Here is a 9,983-nt window from a genome sequence, read left to right as displayed (position 1 = left end):
CTTCTGGCTTCCCTGTGCCAGGCTGCCGCCTCAGCTGGGCCTCTTCTCCTTGCTCTGTCCCTGCCAGTTCCCATGGCCAGGTTGGCCTCTGCATGGATCACCTTCTCCCTGCACTCAGCCTGGGCCCCTTCCTGGGGATCGCTGTCCCTGGAGCTGAGTGTGGCCAGCATAGGGCTGTCACATGGACTTCAGCAGGAGGAGCCTGGCAGGGGAGTGGGATAGCGAGAGGCGGGGCGGCCGCCTCACAGGCAGCTCCTGGCCGGGCCACGCCTCCTGCAGAGCAGGGCTGGCTCAGCCAATCGCCTCAGCCAGCCGCAGAACTGCCAAGCGGAAGTCCAGCTGGACTCCTGGTTTGGGCTAGGAATTGTGCAAGGAGGGTTCAGACCCCGCTGGAGACGGGGCTTTTCCATGTTGGGACCAAAGGAACCAGCCCTCTGTCTGGCCAGAGGGACCCTGGATTGTGGCAATTCTCTAGCTGCCCGCCCCCCCTCCGCCGCCCCGGGGGGGAGGGAGGAGCCCCTGAGGGCCTATAGGCCTTGCCCCTGACCGGGGGTGCCCGGCCCAAGCCTGCTCCAGCGTTCACAAGTCAGGGGCCGCAAATCTTTAACTGGACACATTGATCATTAACAGGGGTAGGAAGGAGTCCAAACTCAGCTTCACTCGGGGCAGAGACCAGCTGGGCCTCAGGCCTCCTGTTGAGATGCTTTCCCCCAGAGTGTGGTTCTCTGTGAGGCGAGGACTGAGCAGGAGCTTGTCCAGGAATGTTGGGAGCCGGACGTCAGGGGAGGGGAGGAAGGTGGACATTGCGGGCATCTACCCCCCAGTCACCACCCCCTTCACTGCCACTGCAGAGGTGGATTATGGGAAACTGGAGGAGAATCTGCACAAATTGGGCACCTTCCCCTTCAAAGGTAAGCGGGACCTGTCTGCTGCGAGGTAGGGAGGAGGTTAAGGACCACGTGCTCCTCAGCCAAAGACTGTGGGGAGGAACACAGGTTCTGTGGAGTTTCCCATGGCTTTTCAAGTAGCCTGGGTCATTTTATTATGGAAGAGGAACAGGGTGCACTGGTCTGGAGTCAGGGAACTTGGGGAAAGCTTCCTGCTGGCCTGTGACTTGGAACTGAACCTTGCTGGCCTCAGTTTCCCCAGCTGCAAACTGCTAAATTGCCTTCCTAGCACTTTACTGTGGGGATCATACTAGAGAGTGGTGTGAAAGTTCTTGTCGACATCTAGGAAGATGTGAGATGCCACGCAGTAGCTGGCCAGCAGCCTCCCTTCCCTTCAAGGCCCATACGTTCTCTTCTGGGCGGAGCCTCCCTTGGTTGGATTAGCTCTCTCTGTTCCGGCTCCTGCATCAGTGCTGTCTAACTCTCTTCCCCTTTCATACATGGGTGTCCCCCTCTCTGAAGTCAGAGGCCAGATCACGTTTGTGATGCTCAACATGCAGCAGAGCATGGGCACAATAAATGAAGGTCAAAGAAATGGTGACTTCTGTCCATCCTGCTCTGCCTGCCCTTGTCAGTCACCCATAACAGTCCGGAGAGAGTACTGTCAATAGCCCCATTCCACAGATGGGAATATGAGGCTGGGAGGGATGCAGTCACTTGCCCAAGGTCACTCAGCTCATACATGGCTGAGCTGGGATTTGAACCCAGGTCTGACTACATGGCCTGTGATGCTTCACTTGACTGCACTGACTTCATTATTTGTGCTGAGTTGCTAGACCAGACTTGAGCCCTTTCAATAAAAAGAATCTAGTCAGCACCAGCTTTGGGAAGGAAGTAGCTTAGACCAAGTTGGTGTAGTGTAGCAGTTAGGAACGTGGACTCTGGATTCAAGTCATAGCTCTGCCTGATTTAGCTGTGGGATGATCTCTTTAAACCTCAGTTGCCTCATCTGACTCATGAAAGTAATAATACCCATGTCATAGAATGGTTGGAAGAAAAGAAAAAATGAGAATGCAAATGAAAGCATAGTGTCAATTGTAGAGTGAATATGCATTAAAACCAGTTACCATGGAGTTGTTTCTGACTCATGGTGATCCCATGTGTGTCAGAGTAGAACGGTACCCCACAGGGTTTTCAATGGCTGATTTTTCGAAAGTAGATCAACAGGCCTTTTTTCTGAGGTGCCTCACATTATCTTGACTCTCCAACCTTTTGCTTTACTAATTCCAGTGAAAATAGTAAAATGACAGTGCAGTTGGGCATTGTAGGCAAAGTGGCTTTATGACAGTGACTGCTGGCCTGGCTGAGGCCCCACTCATACCTCAGCAGTGTGGTGACATAACCCGTTCCTAAGGGACAATAAAGGTGCTGTGGACACCCATGCTTGAGCAGGGACACAGACTCTTAAGATATTCTACTGGGGCTCAGTTCATGAGACCTGAAGGGTTTGGGCTGAGGCCTGGTTCTCTTGAAGCAAAGAGAGAAGGTCCTTGAAGCTCTCAAAGGAGACAAGTCTCTACTTGAGCTTCATGAGCACGCTGGCATGGAGGTGGTATGGTGGACTTTGTAGCTGGTGTCTGCCTGCCACCCAGAGAATCCACTGAGACCCTTGTTCTGTCCCACCCACTGTCCCATGGGAGTTCCCAGGGAGCATAGGCTACAGCAGATTTGGCAGCTGTGGAGCACATGAGCCCACGAGATTGTCTCCTTGGCAACCAGTCCAGATTCCTGCTCCTACTTTCTCTCATACCCACACTCCAGGGAGCCAGTAGTTGTACTAGAAAGAGCTTAGCATCTAGAGTTAGAAGGCTTGGACAAGAATTCTGATTCTGCCAGTAATGGTGACCTTGGAGAACTCACTTAACCTCTCTAATCTGCTCCCTCATTTTAAATGGGAACTGAGCCTTCATGCTCCTGGCCACAGGGTTTGACGTAATCCTCCAAGGAGCTCAAGCATGGAGCAATGGCACAGAGAACATAAAGCTATAGGAGCCTGTCACACAGCCAAAATGCTCTGGAAGGGATCAGAGAAGAACTTTAGCTCTAAAATCTGTTTCTCTTGCCCTGTCCTGGCCCCTGAGATAGGCTTTGCAGCCTGACACTCAGGGTCAGAGGAGGGAAATACTGCAAAGCATCTACAAAGCCCTCCAGCAGCAAGTTAACGGTCCCCCAGAGAGGAGGCCTGCCTTGATGAAGCAGTGAACAGTTAATGATTCTTCTAGAAGGTGTTGCCTGAAATGAGTAACTCTTTTTTTTTTTTTTTCAAACATTGTTAGTTTGTACTGATTATTGAATAAAGAGTTTTCTTTTAAAATAAAAATTACAACTAGAGGCAGGAGAGACGAGTTGCTGCCACAGGAGGGCCATTTGGCCCTGAACTCACACTCACAAACAAAGATGGACTTTGAATTGTTATTTCCAAATGAGGAGACCAAAGAGCTACTCTAGATGGACTGGGGAGGTGATATTCCCCATAAAAAATGACACTTGTGTCTTAGTGCCTCAATATGAAAGTGCATACCTTATCGTAAGAATATTTTTGTGCATTTAAAAATCACTACTTTGTTAAATCAGATATTCTGTTTAAAATAAGACAATTCTTACAACCTTATTTTGACATTTCTTCTTCCTCTTTGTTTAAAATATATTAGATGTTTCTGGGGGCAAAAAATAGTGGACAAGGTCTGTCTCTTCTCAGCGAGGCCCTGAGTATAAGTCAGGATTATGAGCCAATCTCTCACTTTTCTGCACCTTTGGGAAGCCGTCTGGTTCCCCCACACACACACTCACAACCTGACCCCTGCCCGTTTACCTGGGCTCAATTCTGGGTTTGCATGCCTCAGGCATGAGGTAGCAGCACCACCCTGGAATGGCTCCGGGGATCTGAGACCCAGTGAAGTCCTGTCCTGCCTACTTTGCCTTCCCAGCCCACTGCTGTTCCCTGCTCGATTGTGACCTCATGTTATTCCAGAGTGAACTTCCCAGGGCCCTTTTTCTTCAGGACCCTGCCCTGGATTGTGGCAGGGGGCTGTGGATGGGAGTGGAATGCACTGAGCTGGCAGCAGGGGAAAGTCTGGGTTGGAGACAGACACCTGCTCAGGTGGCCAGGAATGGATGCCAGCCCAGCCAAGGAGGTCCTTGTGCCATGGCTAGCCTGACCCTAGGGGCCACCAGGTGGGGATGGTGTAGAAACCAAAGACTAGAAGGTAAGAAGGACTGAATTGCAAAATGGGTTACAAAGCAGAAGGCAGAAGGGACTCCGATTTGGGGAAGCTGTCAGGGTGAGAGACAAAGACCTAGGCCTCAGGTAGTACCTACCAGACAGGAAGTGAGGGATGCTGTGGCCTCTCCTCATCACCTCACCCCCCTAACTGCCTTCCTCACAATGGGGTTCATTGCTGAGGTGGGAGGGGCCCCCTAGGGAAGGTGTAGCAGAGGCTCTGCCTGCCAGACAGCCCAGGGAGCCTGCCTTTCAAGCATGAGCCAGACCACCAGGGCTCCCTGACTCCCAGCGTGCTCTTAGCTCTGCCTGCCTGGCGTGAGGTCCTGGAGACCTTCTTGGAGCTTGTCCAGCAGCCATCATGCAAGGTGGTGCTGGTGGCTGCCCTCTTGCTAGGAGGTGGAAGCCTCATGCTGTGGATTCAGAGGAAGAAGAGAAGGAAGACCACTGGTGAGACTGAAGAAAATCACTTCAAGTCACCAGAATCCCACAAAGCAAAGAGCGAGCACTGGATCAAATCTCACTTTAGCCGCCTTTCTGATGAGAAGCTGGAGGCCAGCAGCAATGCTGCCACCACCGCCCCCCAGCTGGAGGGTGGGAGTGGGGAGGCAAGCACCAGGATCCGCGTTGAGACCTTCACCACGAGGCACGGAGAGGGAGGTACCACTCTCCACCGGGAATCCTTCACCAGCAGACAGCATACATCTGGGTCCTCAGTGATCAAAGAGACCCACAAGGAGTCTGGGAAATCCTCATCCACGGAAGAGGCCATCTGGGCTGAGGTGGCTGCCTGCACCAAGGAAATTGACTGCAAAGGTCAGCACCTGGCCAATTCCATGCTACAGCGAGCCATAGCCTGCCAGCACTCAGGCCACCTCGAGACCAAAGACATCAACCAAGAGGAGCTGAAGGCCCTCGAGGAGGTGGAAATGAAGTTGAAAGGGAGTTTCCTTACTCAGCGGGAGAACACCATAGCCGGCATGAACCACACTCATACCTTCCAGGGCTACAGTCACTTTGGCCACCAGAGTCACCAGGCTCATCCAGGTCACCAGAACCATCAGGGTCATCCAGGTCATCAGAACCACCAGAGCCACAGCATGCCCAACCGCAGCCACCAAGATCTATGACCCCTTTGAAGCCACCTAACCATGTATGGAGATACCCCTCCCCCCCAGCAGGGCTGGCACACAAACTCAGGCCTGTTTTCTCTCCTTTGTGGCAACCCATCAGGCCCAGGGTGAGATGCTGCTGCCCAAATCTTCTCTTCTCCAGCCCCACGGGGGTCACAGGTTCCAGTGACTCCATGTGTGGGGTCTGCCACAGAGGACAGCCTCTGATGTTGGGAGAACTGAGAAGAAGTGAAGCAGCTGAGACACTCAGAGGCTCCTGAAGACCCACCGAGAGAAGGAACAGACAAGGCACAGCCCAGCAGCAGCTGGGAGCCTTACACTGATGCCAAATGCCTGGAACTGAGCCAATAAAACCTTGCATACCCTCACTCTGAGTCTGGGGGCTCTGTGGCCAACCTAAGGTCTGGGCAAGGAAGGAGGAAAGAGCTTCCTCTCCAGCAGTACTTGGTGTGGGTGCCGTGGCCTGGAGTATTTTCACTGGGCTCTTTTGAGACCCCTTAAACTGGCTCCCTGGGTCTCAGGTTTCAGAGATGGGATATCTCTAGAGGGTCCAACACTCACCAGCCTGCCATGGTAGGGAAGGGGAAAGCAGCCATATGTTGGGGATGGGGGAAGAAACGGGTTTTCAGAGAGAGTAAGCAAGTGGAGTGGGATGTAGGCCCCCTGTTCTCTTGGTCCTGACTCTGCCTACTTCTTCTCAAGCTATATGGCATCCCACATTGCAGCTCTCTCTCGCTGCCCCACCTGCTTCCCTGGGCCTATCAGGATCCACATTTCCATATTGGTGCCTCCTCACCACCTACCTTCGGAGCTGTTGTAGAGTCTCTGTGCTTGTTCCTGTTACTATTGCTGTGCCTGAAGCCGCTGCCCGCTACTACTAGTATTACCAATACTACTACTCAAACCTACTGCCATCGAGTCAATTCTGACTCCCCACATTGGGTTTCTGAGGCAGTAAATCTTTATGGAAGGAGATTGCTCCATCTTCCTTCCGCAGAGTGGCTGGTAGGTTTGAACCGCCAACCTTCTGGTTAGCAGTCAGATGATGCCTTAGGCACTACGCCACCGCAGCTCCAATACTACTACTGTTGTTGTTGTTGTTATGTGGAATCGAGTTGGCTCCGACTCATAGCGACCCCTCCTTGGGTTTCCGAGGCAGTTATCACTACGGAAGTAGGATTGCCCAATCTTCCTTCCGAGAAGTGGCTGGTGGGTTTGAACCACCAGCCGTCTGGTTAGCAGGCAAGTGTCTTAGCCACTATGCTACCAGAGCTCCCATACTACTAGCTTCCCCTTTTTAAGTTTTTATTATACTCCATGCTTTGTGTTAAGTGTTAAAACTTAAGCTATAGCCAAATGGGAAAGCTATTATGTTATGTATTTTGCAAATGAAGAGTCTGAGTTTCAGAAAAATTATGCTCAGATGACATAGATTGTAAGTGATGTTGTTAGGATTAGATCCCGATTTTGCCTGATTCCAAACCTGAACCGCTAATCTCTGCCCCGTACTGCTTGTCAGGCTTCTTCCCACCGTCCCTGGGTGAGAGAGGGAGGATCTATCTCTCTCATCTTTATTCCTCACCTCTTCGCAGATATTCTGACACTTTCTATGCCCTCTTGCAAGCCTGGAACTCAAACTACAAGGCATATCTAATCCCAAGTGACTCCTTTACATAGAAATTAATCCGCATTTGGATCTATTACGGATTTACCAGTTGTTCCCAGCCCATGGGGCTTAAACTCCAGCAAGAAGGGTACAAGGGGGCGGAAGTGCACAGAGCCACTGCAAAGGATGGATAGATCCATATATGCCTTAATGTCATTTGATTTTATGGAGTACAGTTGGGAGAAGTATTTTAATTTTTTGGCATTACTAATGCATGACATATATATACACTTATAAAGAGAGAGAGAGAGAACATGAATGAGAGGGCCCTGGTGACATAAACGGTTAAGCGCTTGGCTATTAACTGAAAGGTTGGCAGTTCAAACCACCTGGCAACTCTGTGGGAAAAATTCCTGATGATCTGCTCCCATAAAGATTACAGCCAAGAAAGTCTTACAGAGCAGTTCTGCTCTCTTTCACAGGGTACCTATGAGTCAGAATTGACTCCACAATTTTAGATGTGCAAAGCTATATACTTTCAGTTTTATATATCTGAAATTTTTAATAATAAAAATTTAATTGGGAAACAAGTGAGGTCAATCACACTGGAAAAATTTGGAGACTGCTAAATTAGACAAAACGCACAAGAGGGGTGAGATTGGGCTTCTGAAAAAACCAAACCCACTGCCATCGAGTAGAGTCCTCCTCATAGCGACCCCCACTGGGTTTCCAAGACTGTACATCTTTATAGAAATAGACTGCTTCATCTTCCTCCAGTGGACCAGCTAGTGGATTTGAACCACTGACCTTCTGGTTAGCAGCCAGAGCTCCTTTTATTAAGCCTTGTTGTTGTTGTTATGTGCCGTCGAGTCGGACCCGAATCATAACAACTCCTCCTTAGGTTTCCAAGGCAGTATCACTATGGAAATAGATTGCCCAACCTTCCTTCCCAGGACTGGCTGGTGGGTTTGAACCACCAGCCTTCTGGTTAGCAGTCAAATGCCTTAGGCACTACGCTACCAGAGCTCCTTTATTCAGCCTTAGACATGACAAAGACAAAATAAGGACAATCATCCAGGATGAGGAAAACTACCAGCATGTACACGGGACAGAAAGCTACTGAGTGTGACTCCACTGAGTCACAGTCATGGAGTTCATTATATTTTATGGAATACAAAAAGTCATCACAAAATCATGATTGGTGGTAAGTCAAGTCATCACTGTCACAGATGGGACTATAGAAGTAGGGAAAGGACCATGATTGTGTATGTATGTATAAAAGGTTAAAAGGGGTTACAGTATTGGTTTTGGGGCTTTACCACTTGGCTGTGTGGTGGGCAGGGTATGAAAAATGACCATGCAGCCTCAGTCATAGCCACAAGGTGGCTACAAGAGAATACCAGGACCCCAACTTTTCATTAAAATTAGGTGAGGACACACCTAGGCAAGTTCCCTAGTTTTTGTGTGAGTACAATCTTCTTTCAACTACACTCTTCCTGAGGGCAAATTGCCCCTCCCTACGTTTGTCCTGGACTTCTTTATACATAGCCACATTGCTGGTTCAATGGTCAGAAAGAATTCAAACAGCATCTGAATTTGTGTCAAGACTCAAAATAGAGCTCCCACTGTAGACCACAGCCTTCCACAAACAAAGTGCTTTAGAATTGAAGCTCTATTACACTGACAAAATATTTTCTAGGCAGCCAACTCAAGGATATACTCTTGATAAGGGCATTTTTATAAGTAAAGAAAATGGCTAGACAAATATTGTGTAAATCCACTATTATAAAAAGTCAGGGAAAGGTTTACACATGGAAGGAAACTTTCTTTATTGATGACCAGGGACGGGAAAGAAGGGGATGAAAAATTGCTACATAGGTAAGAGACAAGTATTGATTTGGGTGAAGGGAAAGACAGTATACCTAAAACAAGCGACTACCACAATAATGCTAAGGAAAAGGAAGACGGACAGAGGTGCACAAGAGGTACAGACAACAAAGACAAACACTTTCACATACACAATACTGCATTATCAGTAACAACAAACATTAACCTATGGGTGGACACACACGTAGACAAGCTAAATGATCAGATATGGGTAGACAAAAGGGAATATACTCATGACCATATATAAGTTTGGTAGACGATATTTCTACATATGTACTTGTATGTGCTATAAGAATGTACATGGAAAAAAAAGTCCATATATATAATACAGCTAACAGAGTAAAGTTATGGTAACTTCTTAGCCATAAGCAAACACCTTGAGGCGGTGAATCGCTAAGCCCATGAGCTTGGGACCATGGTCACAGGGGACATCAAGCTCAACTGGCATATCATACTACATAAACCACCACTCATCCATCAGTTTGTCATACTCTGGTGGCTTGCATGTTGCTGTGAGGCTGGAGGCTATGCCACCGGTGTTTCAAATACCAGTAGGGTCACCCATGGTGGACAGGTTTCAGTGGATCTTCTAAATAAACTAAGACAGTCTTGGAAGAAAGAAGGGGCCATCCGCTTCTCAAATAATTGGCCAGTGAAAACCTTATGAATAGCAGTGAAACACTGTCTGATATATTCCTGGAAAACTTTATGAATAGCCCTGAGTACCAGGCAGTGTTTCGTTTTGTTGTCCATAGGGTTGCTATGAGTCAGAGCCAACTCAACAGCACCTAACAACAACTACATAAAAAATTAGTTCTACATCCTACCTGTTGTTTTATTAATATGTAAAGGCATCTGACTGTGTGGATCATAACAAATTATGGATAACATTGAGAATAATGGGAATTCCAGAACACTTAATTGTGCTTATGAGGAATCTGTATATAGACCAAGAGGCAGTTATTTGAACAGAACATGGGGATACTGAATGGTTTAAAGGAAAGGTTTGTGTCAGGGTTATATCCTTTCACCATACTTATTCAATCTGTATGCTGAGCAAATAATCGAAGAAGCTGAACTGTATGAAGAAGAATGCAGCATCAGGATTGGAGGAAGACTTATTAACAACCCATGATATGCAGATGGCACACCTTTCTTGCTGAAAGTGAGAAAGACTTGAAGCACTTACG

General features: G+C 48.5%; 2 protein-coding genes across 2 annotated transcripts in view; both read left to right on the top strand.

The window, feature by feature from the left end:
* Positions 1-700: 700 nt before the first annotated feature.
* HOGA1 (4-hydroxy-2-oxoglutarate aldolase 1) overlaps positions 701-9,983 on the top strand; it is a 33,900-nt gene continuing 24,617 nt past the window's right edge. Inside the window, exon 1 of the mRNA XM_007939982.2 lies at positions 701-911. Coding sequence (XP_007938173.1) covers positions 701-911 — 211 coding nt within the window. The remainder of the gene's footprint in view (positions 912-9,983) is intronic.
* CUNH10orf62 (chromosome unknown C10orf62 homolog) lies at positions 4,578-5,297 on the top strand. Its single transcript, XM_042780837.1, has one exon. The coding sequence runs from the start codon at positions 4,578-4,580 to the stop codon at positions 5,295-5,297; it is 720 nt and encodes a 239-aa protein (XP_042636771.1).

The sequence above is a fragment of the Orycteropus afer genome, unplaced genomic scaffold, assembly GCF_000298275.1.
Source record: "Orycteropus afer afer isolate SDZICR_OR568_19922 unplaced genomic scaffold, OryAfe1.0 scaffold00064, whole genome shotgun sequence".
Taxonomy (NCBI): Eukaryota; Metazoa; Chordata; class Mammalia; order Tubulidentata; family Orycteropodidae; genus Orycteropus; species Orycteropus afer.
Note: the sequence above shows the minus strand (reverse complement) of the source record. Positions and strands in the feature narration are given on the sequence as shown.

Bases quoted from the DNA above. Each gene is read 5' to 3' on its own strand.
- CUNH10orf62 (XM_042780837.1), top strand. From the start codon at position 4,578: ATGCTGTGGATTCAGAGGAAGAAGAGAAGGAAGACCACTGGTGAGACT.